Below are 16,095 nucleotides of genomic sequence, written 5' to 3'. Positions count from 1 at the left end.
TGAGCTTGATGCCCGTGTCAAGAAATGTGCCCTGAAACTAGAGGACAAACCACTGTTGGCTAAACTAAGTGGAGGAGATCTTATAGCACAGGAGGCCAATTACCATGTGAAGTGTCTAGCCTCCCTGTACAACAAAGCCAGAGGCACGAAGATGAATGAGGGTCCAGACCAAGACGATGTAAATCACGGCATAGCCCTTGCTGAACTGGTGTCCTACATTGAGGAAGCCCGTATGGACTCTGCTGTGGCACCAGTGTTCAAGCTGATAGACCTGGCAACCCTGTACAACACCAGGCTGGAGCAGCTTGGAACAGTCCTGACTGGGCGTGTTCACTCAACCGAACTCAAAAAACGAATTTTGAGGCATTTTCATGACTTAGAGGAGCACAAGCGAGGCCGAGACATTCTACTTGCTTTCAACCAGGATGTTGGAACAGCCCTGCGCAAGGCATGTGAGCAGGATGCCGACAGTGATGGCATTCATCTGGCTAGAGCTGCCAACATAGTCCGAAGAGACATGCTGAAGATGACGACTGCCTTCAGTGGTTCATTTGACACCCACTGCCAGGAAGAGTCGGTGCCAAATTCACTCATCGCACTGGTTTCTATGATCTTGAATGGCCCCAATATCCATGAACAGTCAAGCCACTCATCTATACCAGCTCCTACACTTACAATCTCCCAGCTCCTGATGTTCAACAGCTGTGCACGCCGTCGCAAGAGCACCGGTTCCGTACAATCTACCAAGCACAGTCACAACAGGGAGACACCTGTGCCTGTGTACCTGGGTGTGATGATGCACACGAAGACACGCAGACGAGACCTCGTTGATGAGCTGTACCGCCTTGGTGTGTCCATCGCCTACGACAGGGTGCTGAGCATTTCGTCTGAGTTGGGGAACAACATCTGTCGCTACTTCATGTTGGAGGGAGCAGTTTGCCCACCCAAACTGAAGGGTGGCTTGTTCACCACGGGAGCAGTCGACAACATAGACCACAACCCCAGCTCGACAAGTGCTCAGGACTCGTTCCATGGTACAGGAATCTCTTTGTTCCAACACCCGAATAGTGACGTCCCTGGAGTTCAACGGATTGTGGACACAGACAACACTGCGACAACAGTTTCCCACCTGCCAGAATCGTACACCAGCGTGCCTCCCGTGCTCCTGAGTAAACGTGACCCACCTATACCAAAGTTGGCGGGTCCCAACAGAAGTGAATGCCACCTAATACCTCAAGCAGTGAAGACTGAGTACAGGTAAATACGCAATGATATTACTGCATATTCTGGACTGTCTGTATTTGATGCTCGGTTTGCTCACCTAGATCGCCTTTGTCCGCATGGTGGATTGTTATATTTTAATATGATGTAGACATGTACCCACTGACAATGTAAGGGTAAAAGATAAATGTAAGATAATATGTAAGGGTAAACGCACTTCCACAGTGGCAGTGCAGTTTAATGTTAAACCGATCATTTTCAGAGTGCAAAATACGGACAAAACTCATAAGAAAACCCAAATTTTGCGTAATTGTTGCCTAATAGGCCCAATAAATCGGTTATGTAAGGTGTATGACCTTTAATTGGCATCCCAGGTTATATTGTAAGTGATATTGCATCACTTGCATGCATCTCCAGTTGAAAAACGTGCACAACTCCTACAGATTATGTGTTATGTAATACCTGATCACGGCCATTTTGTAAAATGGCCGCCATTTTGGCCCCAGGAGGAATATGCCATGTCCCTATATCCAAAAATCTTCCTAGTGGTATGTACTAAATGTGAGCCAAATTCTATGCTTTTATCATCAACCCTGGTGTTGGGCTAGCGGCTAGGGTGCCGGCTTAGGATCCTAGGATCCTGGGTTTGAATCCCGGTCAATCGCTGAATTAACGCCAGGGGGGTTGACTCAGCCTGTCATCCCTCCGAGGTCGGCTAATTGAGTACCAGTTCACTGGTAATTCCCTGCTTGTCGTTAAAGGCGGCAAAAAGGGTTGGCATCAGGAAGGGCATCTGGCCGTAAAACATTGCTTCAAAAAAAAGGGGACCGAAAAACAACAACAACCACAGTTCCCGAAAAAGGCCAACCCCCGCTTGCGGGGAAAAATGGCCTCTAAAGGTGGTTTTTTTTTTTTTTAAATCATCAAACCCACAATATTTGCACATATCTGCTGCACTACAATCAGAGCTGAGGGTCTTGTCACATGACAGGGGTGATGTGATGTCATTACGTCGGTGATGTCATTACGGCATATGACGGCTGACTCCACACACCACCATCTTGATTTATATGCTGTTCAGGCCAAACACATCATCAAACCTGTCACATATCACAAAATGTGTGCTCTACTCTTACGTTTTTCACTCAGTGTGAAACACAAACAAACCAATTGTTAAAACTAGAACGGCACTCAGTAGAGAGCAAACCTCCGCCTGGTTGGACATATCACTGAATGGTGAAGAATCACTTTAAAAAATTCTACGAGCCGGATCCGAATCTGGATCTTCACCAAAATTGAATCGATTCTTCCTTGTCACACACACAACCTCTCCACCAAGTTTCGTCCAAATCCGTTCACAACTTTTTGAGATATCCTGCTGTGTATCGTTTTTGGCCGTATCTCCCAATGGCAATGGTGAAGAATTGCTTTAAAAATTAAATAATTCCCATGTCCAAATCCATATTCAGATCTTCACCAAAATCGAATCGAATCGTCCTTGTCAGACACACAACCGGTCCACCAAGTTTCGTTCAAATCCGTCCATAACTTTTTGAGATATCCTGCTATGTATTGTTTTTGGCCCTATCATCCAATGGTGAAGAATCACTTTAAAAATTCTAGTAGCCGGATCCGAATCCGGATCTTCACCAAAATTAATCATTTCGTCCTTGTCACATACGCTACATCTCTGCCAAATTTCGTCTGAAACCGTCCACAACTTTTTGAAATATTTTGTTCACAAATGGACAGACAAACGGACAGACAGGGGTGAAAACATAACCTCCATCCACCTTTGGTGGCGGAGGTAATGACCATCAAATATCAAAAGGATAGGTGTTACGGGTCTTTCAACGACACAGTACGTCTAGGCCTTAGGCTTCATGCCTCACCTTCATGCCTCACATCGGACAAAGCACAGGTTTCTTAATACTTTAGTATCGTTTTTGTAATAACTAGGGCATGCCCGTACTATATCTATATCTAAAATTATATCCCCCCCTCTATTTACATGAAATGGTTTGGTTCATGAAATGTTTTGGTCCATTCGCAACGCCAAAGCGAACGGCGAACGCTTTACATGAAATGGTTTGGTGCATGAAATGTTTTGGTCCATTCGCAACGCCAAAGCGAACGGCGAACGGCTTGCGAGTACAGTGACAATCCCCCCGGGGTTTTTATTAGTTTTAAAACGGAGCTTGGCAACCGCTGGCGTTCTTTAGCCGGCAGCTTCGCCCGCCCGAACGCCGTTACAGTACCTTCGACCGCGAGTTGCTCGGACTTCACTTGGCGGTCAGGCACTTCCGCCATCTGCTCGTGCGAGTACAGTGACAATCCCCCCCCCCCCCCCCCTCTATTTACATGAAATGGTTTTTATTAGTTTTAAAACATAGTTTAACGCCAACATAGCGCCAACATAGTTTGCAAACGTGAAATAAATGAATACGCTCTCAAATGTGCCATCCGAGGCAGAGTGTGTCCGCCACGTTCGGCACACGCGATAGTTCGCTGCTCTCTGATTGGTTGAATCGTTTTTTGGACATAGCTCGGTAAGTAATTGTCCGATTAATATGAAACCTTGAAAAGGCACATCCTCGGGTCCCCAGCAATATACCTGGCAAGTTAAAAGTATATCGGACCCGTGGTTGTCGAGAAACAGCGGTCACAGACAAACAAACGTACAAACGTACAAACGTACAAACAAACACACAGAGATTACTGGAATTATAGATAGATAACAAGCATTCTGAGTATTGGCTGCAATACATGTCCCCTACCGGCAGTCTGTCGTCCGGAAAACTGTTGGGGAAATTACCAAAGTTCAAAGTGCCATAACTTTGTCAAAAATGATCGAAACGTCGTGAAGTTCGAACTTGATCTGTAACTTATCATGAGGAAAGCATGTACCAAGTTTGAAATCATTAGCATTAAGAGTTTAGAAAAAAAAGTCCGGAAAACTGTTCTTTGCGTGACGGACGGACTGACTGACAGACGGACTGACAGACTGACAGACGGACAGATTGACAGACGGAGGGACGGAGTGCAACCGGTGTACACCGGTAGGGGACTAATAACGTTAATATTGATATCGTAAATAAAATCGTAACACTGCATTCTCTTTGTGGGCAAGTCCAAGGTATTTGTTCCTCTGATGCTAAATTTTCAAGTTTGAGAAAATATGGTGAACTTGGTGTCATTTTGAAGCTAAAAAGTAGAATTTTTCAAATCTTAAAAAAAAAAAAACATGAGAATTTTCACCATGTGAAGAATTATATACAAATATATTTGCATATTATGCAAATTATGGTAATGTACATACGGGACACTTCAAAAGTGCAAATTTAAGCATACACCTCATACTGTACAAGAATATGAATCCGTTTATGTGGTGACCTTAAGTTTATAGCAAGATTAAAAATAATTTGAAATCTGAAATTTAGAGGTCATTAAATATGCAAATTAGATGCATTCCAAAATAAGGGTGTCCCAGACGTTACTCTTGTAGACACCTTTTCTGTCCATTTCAATACCCACAGAGATAAATTACTGAAACTTGGTAAAGAAAAATGGTAACGCGCGGGGCATACATGTATATATATATATATATATATATATATATATATATATATATATATATATATATATATATATATATATATATATATATATAAAGATATATATGTATGTATGTATGTATATATATATATATATAAAGATATATATATATATATATATGTATGTATGTATGTATGTATGTATATATATATATATATATATATATATATATATATATATATATATATATATGTATGTATGTATGTATGTATATATATATATATATATAAAGATATATATATATATGTATGTATGTATGTATGTATGTATATATATATATATATATATATATATATATATATATACATATACATATACATATATATATATATACACATACTAGCAGAAGTACCCGGCATTGCCGGGCGGGGAAGGGGAGGGGAGGGGAACGGGGGTAGAGCGAGCCCCTTGGTAAAGCGAGCGATTTTTTTTTTTCATAGCGTCATAGCGATTTTTTTTTTTCATAGCGTTCATAGCGTGTCATATCGTTCATAGCGTTTCATAGCGTCATAGCGATTTTTTTGTTCATAGCGTCATAGCGTCATCACGTGATCGCTCTGAGCGAATCAGCGCCCACCTGCTCTGATTCCGTTGATTCCGTGCGCTGAGGTAAATATGAATAAAAAACTATGGATCGTCAAATATTTTGAGTTCGGCCATGTTCGTCCCAGGCTCAATGGCCATGTCTATGTCAAATATCAAGCACGTAAGCCTCTCCGTTTAGGAGTCTATCGGTAACATTACACACACACACACACACACACACACACACACACACACACACACACACACACACACACACACACACACACACACACACACTGTGTTTTATATATATAGATATATATATCTTCTAGCAAATAATGGTCTCTGGTTGGAGCTGAGAATGAAAGGATGTGTTTCCTCTCACATCCAGCATGCACATTCAATGCTAACTAGAACATACAATATACATTAAGAAGTGGATTAGTCCATTATTTTGTGGGTGGGTGTAAATTATGTAGAAACAGAATTCCTTTCGAACAGAACTTTCCATCGCAGAAGAATCACCTGGTGTTGGCCTAATGGTTAGGGCGGTGGGCGTGGGATCCCATTGAATTAACGCCGGGTGGGATTGACTCAGCCTGTCATCCTTTCGAGGTCGGCAAAATGAGTACCAGATAACTGGTTATAGAGAGGCATTGCATCAGTGGCAGATGCACCCATAGAAAAATGATGCAACCAGCAGCCTAGTGGCTGTACACGAACCACCCACCCACATCACAGAAGAGCAGTGTTTATGTTCAGATGTTTTATCTTGCATACTGGTCTGTGGAAATTTGTACATTCCCATCTGGTGAGTCATTGTGCGCTTTGCATCATAAGCACTTGGTCACTCATACATGTGGTCCTTGGTCACTCATACATGTGGTCCATGGTCACTCATACATGTGGTCCTTGGTCACTCATACATGTGGTCCTTGGTCACTCATACATGTGGTCCTTGGTCACTCATACATGTGGTCCTTGGTCACTCATACATGTGGTCCATGGTCACTCATACATGTGGTCCTTGGTCACTCATACATGTGGTCCTTGGTCACTCATACATGTGGTCCTTGGTCACTCATACATGTGGTCCTTGGTCACTCATACATGTGGTCCTTGGTCACTCATACATGTGGTCCTTGGTCACTCATACATGTGGTCCTTGGTCACTCATACATGTGGTCCTTGGTCACTCATACATGTGGTCCTTGGTCTCTCTCATATTGGAAGCTCTTGCTCTAGTTCTAGAGATTGGACAATCTGGACTTCTTGTATTTTTTCCCTGGATTGGACATTGGACTGCCTGTATTTTTCCCTGTCTCTTGCCACAGATGTTTTATTTCATTTTTTTAAGTCACTCAAAAAATGAGGTACATGTACATAAATGTGAGTATCAAAATACTTCTAGAAACATTTAGGCCTATTATTGTGCACTAAATCATTATAAAACTTAATTATTTTAACAGATAAACCATACCCGACACCAGCTCAAAAGCAAACAGATTTATAGAGGGAAGAGGAAGGAGAAGATGACAGACCATAAGTTGGAGAAGGAGAAAAAGGCAGAATAATTGAGGATAAGGAAGAAGGTGAAGATCGACGAAATGCAGTTTGGATTTATGCCAGGAAGAGGAACGAGAGGTGAAGGTGGGAGTGCATCAGGAGTCGGTACTAAGTCCACTACTATTTATAGCTGTGATGGAGGTGCTGGCTCGGAACGTAAAGGAGGGCTTACCGTGGGAGTTGGTGTATGCAGATGATCTGGTGTTGATTGCGGAAAGTATGGATGGACTGAAGGAAAAGATGAACAAGTGGAAGGAATGTATGGAGACAAAAGGTCTGAAGGTGATGGCAAGTGGTAAAGCATGTGGTGAGGTGGAAAGAACTGGGAAGTGGCCATGTGCTGTGTGCAGGAAGGGTGGCGGAGTGAACTCCATTCAATGTACAATGTGCGCTGAGTGGGTTCATCAAAAATGCAGTGGTCTGAGAGGGTCATTAACCAGTGTGGCAGCTACATTCAAATGTAAGGTGTGCACAGAGGGAGCTGCAGATGAAGTGTTGAGTTGGATCTTGGAGACGGCGTGAAGCTGGAAGGTGTGAAAACATTTTGCTGAATGGAGAAGGTGGATCAGACTCAGCAACGGTTGCTAGAGTGAGATGTGCATGGAAGAAGTTTTGGGAACTGAGTGGTGTGCTGATGAGGGGAGTGTCGTTGAAGCTGAATGGAAAGGTGTATGCTGCATGTGTGAGAAGTGTTATGATTTATGGGAGCGAGACATCGGTAATGAACGTAGAGCAGCAACGAAGGCTGGAAAGGGTGGAAATGCGAATGGTTCGGTGGATGTGCGGAGTATCGTTGAGAGAGAGGAAGACAAATGATGCATTGCGAAAGATGATGGGAATAGAGCCTGTGATTGATGCTGTGAAGAGGAAGAGGTTGAGATGGTTTGGTCATGTGTTGAGGAAGGATGAAAGTGACTGGTTGAGAAGAGTGATGGAAATGAATGTAGAAGGAAGTAGAGGACGGGGAAGACCGAGAAAGACTTGGCTAAATATGGTGGAAGAAGAAATGCGGGCAAGGGGGTTAACAAGGAGAGATGCAGAAAATAGGGCAAAATGGAGAAGATTGTCATGGGGACCGCAAGGCTAACCTCCGCTCCAGCAGGGAAAATGGCCTTAAAATGCATGTTGTTGTGTGTTGTGTCTTGCCACAGATGTTTTATTTCATTTTTTAAAGTCACTCAAAAAATGAGGTACATGTACATAAATGTGAATAGCAAAATGCTTCTAGAAACATTTAGGCCTATTCTTGTGCACTAAATCATTATAAAACTTAATTATTTTAACAGATAAACCATACCCAAGACACCAGCTCAAAAGCAAGCAGATTTATTGAAGGAAGAGGAAGGAGAAGATGACAGACCATAAGTTGGAGAATGAGAAAAAGGCAGAAGCTGCTCGTCTAAAGAAACATAGAGAGACGACAACAAAGCGAACATGTCCCAGGGACAAAAAGCAAGGCTTCGGGAATATGAAAGAGACAAAAAGAGAGCAAAGAAAAAGGAAGTGACAATAAAAAAAGATCTTTGTTCCTTGCTGCAAGTACTTCAAGTCATGGTAACTTCAAAACAGTTCAAAGTGCAAAGCTTTTCGAAAAGTGAAAAAGTACGGCCTGCTGAACAAGAAAAGAGAAGCCACGTGCTGTATCACTTGGTGCAAGAACACTCTGACACTCTAACCCCAACCAGTAAGGAAAAGTTTCACAAGTCGTGACTGCAAAGTTACTGCATTGAAGCGGTGTTCTAATTATCGTGGGAGTAAGGAATTATCCTCAGTTTATTAATACAGTAACATAGTCTTCGTAAAAATAATAATAACGTTACGATTATATTTACTATATTAATATTATTAACACTGCATTCCCTTTGTCGTGACTACAAAGTTACTGAATTGAAGCGGTGTATGGTTCATTGATGACTCAATATGAAGCGGTGTACTAATTAATTATCGCTGGAGTAAGGAATTAGCCTTGGTTTATTAATACAGTAACATTGTCTTCGTAATAATAATAAGAATATAGTAAATATTATCGTAACACTGCATTCCCTTTTAGTGGGGCGGCTTAGCCCAAATATTCAAAAGAATTGTGCATTTTGTGATACAAGCACCAAATTTGGCACAAATGTACATTAATATGTTGCGAACATTTTCAGATATTGGGCCACTTGAAATTCTCTCTTTATGTCCGCCATATTGGATTTCAAAATGGCCGCCACTTGAAATCTACATTTGCTATTATCTCTGGACGTAATGCAGCTATTGACTTGATTCTGGTATCTAAATGTATGTTTTTGGGGGCAAGGAATCCAATGGTACCAATTTCAACTTAATATTATCTATCACAGTCTGTTATATAATTTTATTTGGAAATTATCTAGGCAAATATTGGATTCAACACAATACTTTGAAAAGAATGTCTTAGTTCTGTAAATATAAATAAAATAAAAAACTATACTAAATCACTAGTAACAACTCAGACAAGCTCATATATACTGGCAGTCTAAAATATAAATTCATATCCCATTAGGAAACAAAGTGACCCATTCATTTGTGTTTTTCATATGCATATTTTATGTAACATTACATTCATATTGTCAATAAATACCAAACATGCATAATCCCCTTTTCCTAGACCCTTTAAGCCATCTTTTGTGTTTCTAGAGTACAGAAATTTCTTGTATAGGCTTCCATCTGTCTTGTTTCCTTAACAATGCACTGTAGCATGTCTTTAACAATGTTTACAAACATGACTCCACTACATGTCTTTAATCACAGCCCTGACCCAAATAAAAGAGTAAAGAGGCTGCATGTGTGTTGACCCACATCAACTGTGTTCTTTGTGTGTGGCTGTGTTTAAATCACCTTGTGACTCCACATAAATGAGTTAATTACATACAATCTGGGCTCAGCTAGACAACATTGTGTGGTCAGCAATGAAGACGAGAGTCTGAATTACATGTACTAGGGCATGCCCGTACTATATATATATCTAAAATTATATCCCCCCCCTCTATTTACATGAAATGGTTTGGTCCATTCGCAAAGCCAAAGCGAACGGCTTGCGAGTACGGTGACAATCCCCCCCCCCTCTATGTACATGAAATGGTTTGGTCCATTCGCAAAGCCAAAGCGAACGGCTTGCGAGTACGGTGACAATCCCCCCCCCCCCCCCCTCTATTTACATGAAATGGTTTGGTCCAAAGCGAACGGCTTGCGAGTACGGTGACAATCCCCCCCCCCCCCCCTCTATTTACATGAAATGGTTTGGTCCAAAGCGAACGGCTTGCGGAGTTTGGTAAAGAAATCGCCATAGCTCGGTAACTACTTCTCCGATTAATATGAAACCTTGAAAAGGCACATCCTCGGGTCCCCAGCAATATACCTGGCAAGTTTCAAGTATATCGGACCGGTAGTTGTCGAGAAACAGCGGTCACAGACAAACACACACACACACACACACACACACACACACACACACACACAGACACACACACACACAGAGATTACTGGAATTATAGATAGATGCAAAAGACCTTGTGAACCAGTGAAGCAAATACACGGGTAAGCATGAATTAAATCTAGGGCATGATATAATTTCCATGATGTTTACCTCTACACTCAATGGTGGAAGGAGGTAATGTTTTGATCCCAGCTTGTCTGTATGTCTGTTTGTCTGTTAGTCCACAAAATTCCAGACAAAGCTTGTAGTAGTGGTAGTTGTAGTGGTAGTGGTGATAACAGAAATTGTTATATAGAACTGAACTTATATTATTATTATATGCAGAAAATAACTTCATTTCTATATGCCCTGCAGTGGACAGGTTAATTGGTTTATGCACTGAAGGGGTCACCCTGGTGTGCACTGCTGTGTTCTGCCTCACTGAGTTGTTCAGGTATGATCTACTCAGCACAAGCTTACCTGATACACATGTGTGCTGGCTAAAACCACTTGTCTGGTGGGCACGACAGAGGCAGGTTGTCTAATAGCCAACCTGGTCTTACTTTTTTGGGGTTTATCTGAAATTCTTACTATAAGGCTTTAAATTAGAAATGTTTTATATAAAGTAGTATTTTGAGTGAAGTGTGTATTCCACACTGACAGTTTTGACATGTTCTGAATTTAACACGAAGGCTGTAATTAACAGAACAGGGTATGTCTGGAAAATGTACTGTCCAACCTAATAAGAGTTTAGACTGATTTATATTTAAATCTTGGCTGTGTAAATATTGTAAGAATTTATGAATTCAAATGTTTTGTAAATATTCAATAAATTTGGGAATATTTTTTAACTAAAGAATCTCATGTGATTTTATTTCTCTTCTTGCCTCCGGTATGGGTGAAAATTTAATTCCGGCATAATCTCACAAAACTAATTCCCTAAGTGTGCCAAGCTAAATGCTCTACGATATAGAGGAATTATCCTCCTCTCCATTAGTATGGCGGAGGAAACCCCTCTATTATATATATAACAAAATGTTAACATTATATCATTGTATCGTTGCAGATTCAGAAGACAGTTCCACCATGTCCAAGAGCTTCAGACTAGCTGATGTTGAGCGAACTTCACCATCAACATCACAGCACCTCACCACAACTGACTGGAAGTTATGCCTTATATGTCAAGAGGACAAGACGGAGACACTGACCAAACCTGACCAATCAAAGAGAAAAGACATTGGGAGTGGGTACAGTTCACTCGCAGAGAACTTGGTCAAATTCAGTGAACTTGGAGAGCTTCCAGGATCATTTCACCTGGAAAGACTCGATGATGGTCATGGCATTGAAGCTGCGATGGTTGCACACGGTGCAAAATATCATCAGACATGCAGGCTCCAGTACAACAACACCAAACTGCAGAGAGCACAAAAGAGAGCACTCAAGAAAGAATGTGAGAGCGATGAGGAACAAGCTGCATGCAAACGCACCAGGTTACATTCACGCTCATCGAGTACAGAGAAGAAGGTCCCAGAAAATTGTTTCTTCTGTGAACAACCTGCTGGGGCTGACAGTCTTCGGAAAGCTGCAACATTCCAAATGGACAAACGGGTGCGTGCCTGTGCAACCCTTCTTGGTGATACAGAACTGCTGGGCCGTCTCAGTGGTGGGGACATGATAGCGTTGGACGCCCAGTATCACCCACGGTGCTTGATAGGACTTTACAATCGCACAAGAAAGGCCCAGTCAACAGGATCACAGGACACAAAACAAGAGCGAGCAATGTCGGCAGTTGTCTTCGCTGAACTCGTCCTCTACATTGAAGAAACCAGACAAGATGAGGAGACGGCACCAGTATTCAGATTGGCTGACCTTGTCCAGCTCTATCAGTCCAGAATGGAACAGCTAGGAGTCCAGCTCGACACGAGAGTCCACTCCACACGACTGAAACAGAGACTGTTGGCTCAGTTTCCTGACATGCGGGCACACACCAAGGGGAGAGACATCCTGATGGCATTTGAAGAAGATGTCGGTGCTGCTCTTGCCAAAGCCTGCGAGCTGGACAGTGATAGTGATGCAGTCCATCTTGCCCATGCTGCACAGATTGTTCGCCGTCACATGTTTGGAGAAGCCAAGCCCTTCACAGGATTCCCTGAAGTATGTCAAGAAGAATCTGTGCCACCGTTGCTGCTTGCCCTAGTCAGTATGATCCTAGAGGGACCCAGCATCAAGGAACAGATGGCAGACACTAACCCTGCAGCAATTGCCACAGCTCAGATACTGAAGTTCAACAGCATCAAACACAAGCGAACACGTGGCACCACATCATCCACCAGTGTCAGGCACAGTGTTGCACAGGAGACCCCACTTCCAATAAACATAGGGATGATGTTGCATGCTCATACACGCAAGAAGGAATTGGTCGACAGACTGTCACACCTTGGCCTGAGCATCTCCTATGATAGAGTGCTCCAGCTCTCAGCACAGATGGGCAACAGTGTCTGCCAACAGTTTCACAGAGAACGAGTGGTCTGCCCTCCGAAGATGCGTGGCAAAGTGTTTACAACTGCCGCTGTAGACAACATAGATCACAACCCCAGTGCAACAACATCAAAGGACTCCTTCCATGGTACCGCTATCTCCCTCATACAACATCCTTCTTACACTGGTGAAGGAGTGGATCGGAGTATCGTCATTGTTGGAGGATCTGGGGATGCACGGTCCAAGACAGTCGCCCCCTTGCCGCACTACTACACTGATGTACCCCCTGTCACTAGCAGCATCAAGAAGTCGCCTGTCCCAGCTGCTAAAGTGGCGTCATTGACCAGAGGAGACTTCAAACAGCAGACTGATGAAGAATACCAATGGCTAGGCAATGCAAAGCGAGTCCTGGAAGACAACACTGGTACAGTGGACAATGACAACACATCTTGGGCTGCATTTCATGCCAGCCGACAGCCACCAGATGCTCGAGTCATCTGCCCCACGTCGCTGCTTCCACTCTTCCTGGAGAGTGCCCACACAGTGGCCATGATCCGGCACTCAATGGACGTCGTGAAGAATGCTGTGGAACACCTGAATCCTGGACAGACACCAGTGGTCACCGTTGATCAGCCACTGTTTGCTTTGGCCAAGCAGATACAGTGGAAGTGGCCAGAGAGCTATGGTGAAGACCAGATAGTGGTGATGTTTGGTGGCCTCCACATAGAGATGGTGGCACTGAGGACACTGGGGGACTGGCTGAAAGGGAGTGGTTGGGTGCAAGCACTTGTGCAAGCCGAGATTGCGACAGCAGGGACAGCAGACTCATTCCTGCGAGCATCCCATGTCTTGCGCACAAGAAGAGCACATCAAGTGACTGCAGCAGCACAGTACATCCTGCAACACCGTGCCTACAACCACTACTGTCTGGGAGAAACCAGGGATGCAGAGGACCTTCCGGAGTTTGAAGACTGGTGTTGCCAGAGAGGAGAAGACATCCCCCAGTTTCACTACTGGGCAACCGTGCTGGAACTAGAACTGTTGGTTCTAGTGTATGTGCGTTCTCTCAGGCAGGGATCGTTAATGATGTACCTCGATGCTCTGACAGAGCTGGTTCCCTGGTTCCATGCACTGGATCACACCCACTATGCTAGGTGGATACCAGTGCACCTGAAGGACATGGCCGAACTCACCATCAAACACCCAGATGTAGCCAGGAAATTCAGGGAAAGCCACTTCACCGTTCAGAAAACACAGAGGGTGTTCTCTTCAATCCCGATTGACCAGGCACATGAGCAGAATAATGCCTGCATCAAAGGAGACGGTGGAGCAGTTGGGCTCACTGACAACCCTAGTGCCCTACGTCGCTGGATGGTTGCGGGACCAGAAGTTGCCAGGGTGATCGAAGAATTCCAGGATGGGAACCAACACTGGAGACGGCAAACAGCAGACACACGTCATCATGATCAGACGCCAAGTGTACAGGCCTCATTTGTGAAAGATGTTCGCTCTCTCGTCGGTGTCATAGAGGAGATGGGCAACCCATTCGAGGAGGAGAGTCAGGATGTAGTCAAACTGGACACAAAGGAGATCGCAGATCCTGCTGCTGTGGAGACCGTGATGAATGCCAAGAGGATTGGCCAAGAGCAGTTCGAGGCTTTCACCAGAGAGTGTCTGTTGGACAGAACAAAGGCAGTGGACGCACCCATTCCTCGTAACAAGCTGAAGGTGTTCAGCACTTCCACTCCAAGAAGCCAGAGCAAAGGTCAGCAACAGCTCGCCTCCATCAAGAATGACCGTGAACTCTTCGCACGCCTGTACATTGGCTGCCAGACGAGGGATGGAAACCTTGAGGAGTTCTTTTGTCACGAGAATCAGGCATGTCCTCCTGCATTGTCTGATGGTGGAAGCCTCTGCACTGGTACCAAGAGTGATCTCCTCACATGCTTGGAAGAAGTCTCCGACGCAAAGACAGAGACTCCTGTCACGACCTGTATTGTGCTTGATGGAGCAGCCATCGTCCAGATGCTGAAGCCGGCTGCATCAAAGACCTTTGAAGAGTATGCACAACAGATCTTCATCCCATATATGTCCACGAAGCTGCAAACAGTGTCACGCCTGGATCTGGTCTGGGATACTTACCTTGCTGATTCACTGAAAGGTAGTACACGTGCAAAGCGGGGACAAGGTGTGCGGAGACGTGTGGTGGCTGCCGCAGCCATACCAGGAAACTGGCAGAACTTCCTACGAGTGGACAGCAACAAGACCGAGCTGTTCAGGTTCCTCTCAGCAGCTCTCATGGAATGGTTTGACCAGGAGGACAAGCAACTCGTCATTACTGATGGAGAGGCAGTGCTCAGCAAGCCACTACTGCCAGATCTGACCTCACTCGCCCCATGTAACCATGAAGAGGCTGACAGTCGGATGTTGCTGCATGCATCTCACGCAGTCCAGCATGGACACCATGCAATACTCATCCGGACTGTAGACACCGATGTTGTGGTGCTGGCAGTGTCCCTGGCACAGGAGTTGCAACCAGAAGACAAACTGTGGCTGGCATTCGGAACAGGCCAGAGCTTCCGATACCTAGCAGCACATGAAATAGCAGCTGGATTGGGACGAGAGAAGGCTCGTGCACTGCCAATGTTCCACGCTCTAACTGGATGCGACACTGTGTCTAGTTTTCATAGACATGGCAAGAACACTGCGTGGGCAGTCTGGACGGTACTGCCAGAACTCACTGAGGCGCTGCTGCTGCTGTCCTCTGCACCTCGTGACATACCAGACGATGCAATGCGCATCATCGAGAGGTTCGTGATCCTGTTGTATGATCGAACCAGCAAATGCACAGACATTGACAAGGCCAGGAGGAAACTTCGCAAGGAAGAACAATGTGCAGCTCATCCCTCCAACGAAGGCAGCTCTGGAGGAACATGTCAAGAGGGCAGTGTATCAAGGTGGACATGTGTGGGGTCAGATACTGCTGCCAGCACCAGAGCTCCCTCCCTCCACCAACCAACTGGGGTTGGTCAAGGACTGGAGAAGGACAGTACACACCTTACTGGACCAGGCTAACTGAGGCAGCTCACAGCTGCATTGAGCTGGTTTCTTGCAAGTGCAAGAAAGGGTGTGTGAGGCGCTGCAAGTGCAAAAAGGCTGCCCTTCAGTGCACAGCCCTCTGTGTGTGTGAAGGGGACTGCACATGACGATGAGTCAACAACATACATGTACTTGTGGCAATGCTGAACTTGTTA

General features: G+C 44.4%; 1 protein-coding gene across 13 annotated transcripts in view; it reads left to right on the top strand.

The window, feature by feature from the left end:
* LOC137427427 (uncharacterized) overlaps positions 1-16,095 on the top strand; it is a 60,918-nt gene that overhangs the window by 4,324 nt on the left and 40,499 nt on the right. For all 13 annotated transcript variants that reach the window (XM_078778202.1, XM_078778212.1, XM_078778210.1 and 10 more), the window contains exon 2: positions 1-1,257. This exon is cut by the window's left edge and continues 546 nt beyond it. In XM_078778202.1, coding sequence (XP_078634328.1) covers positions 1-1,257 — 1,257 coding nt within the window. The remainder of the gene's footprint in view (positions 1,258-16,095) is intronic.

Source organism: Myxine glutinosa, chromosome 5 (assembly GCF_964187855.1).
Source record: "Myxine glutinosa chromosome 5, kmMyxGlut1.1, whole genome shotgun sequence".
Lineage (NCBI taxonomy): Eukaryota > Metazoa > Chordata > Myxini > Myxiniformes > Myxinidae > Myxine > Myxine glutinosa.
This window is presented reverse-complemented; position numbering and strand designations above follow the sequence as displayed.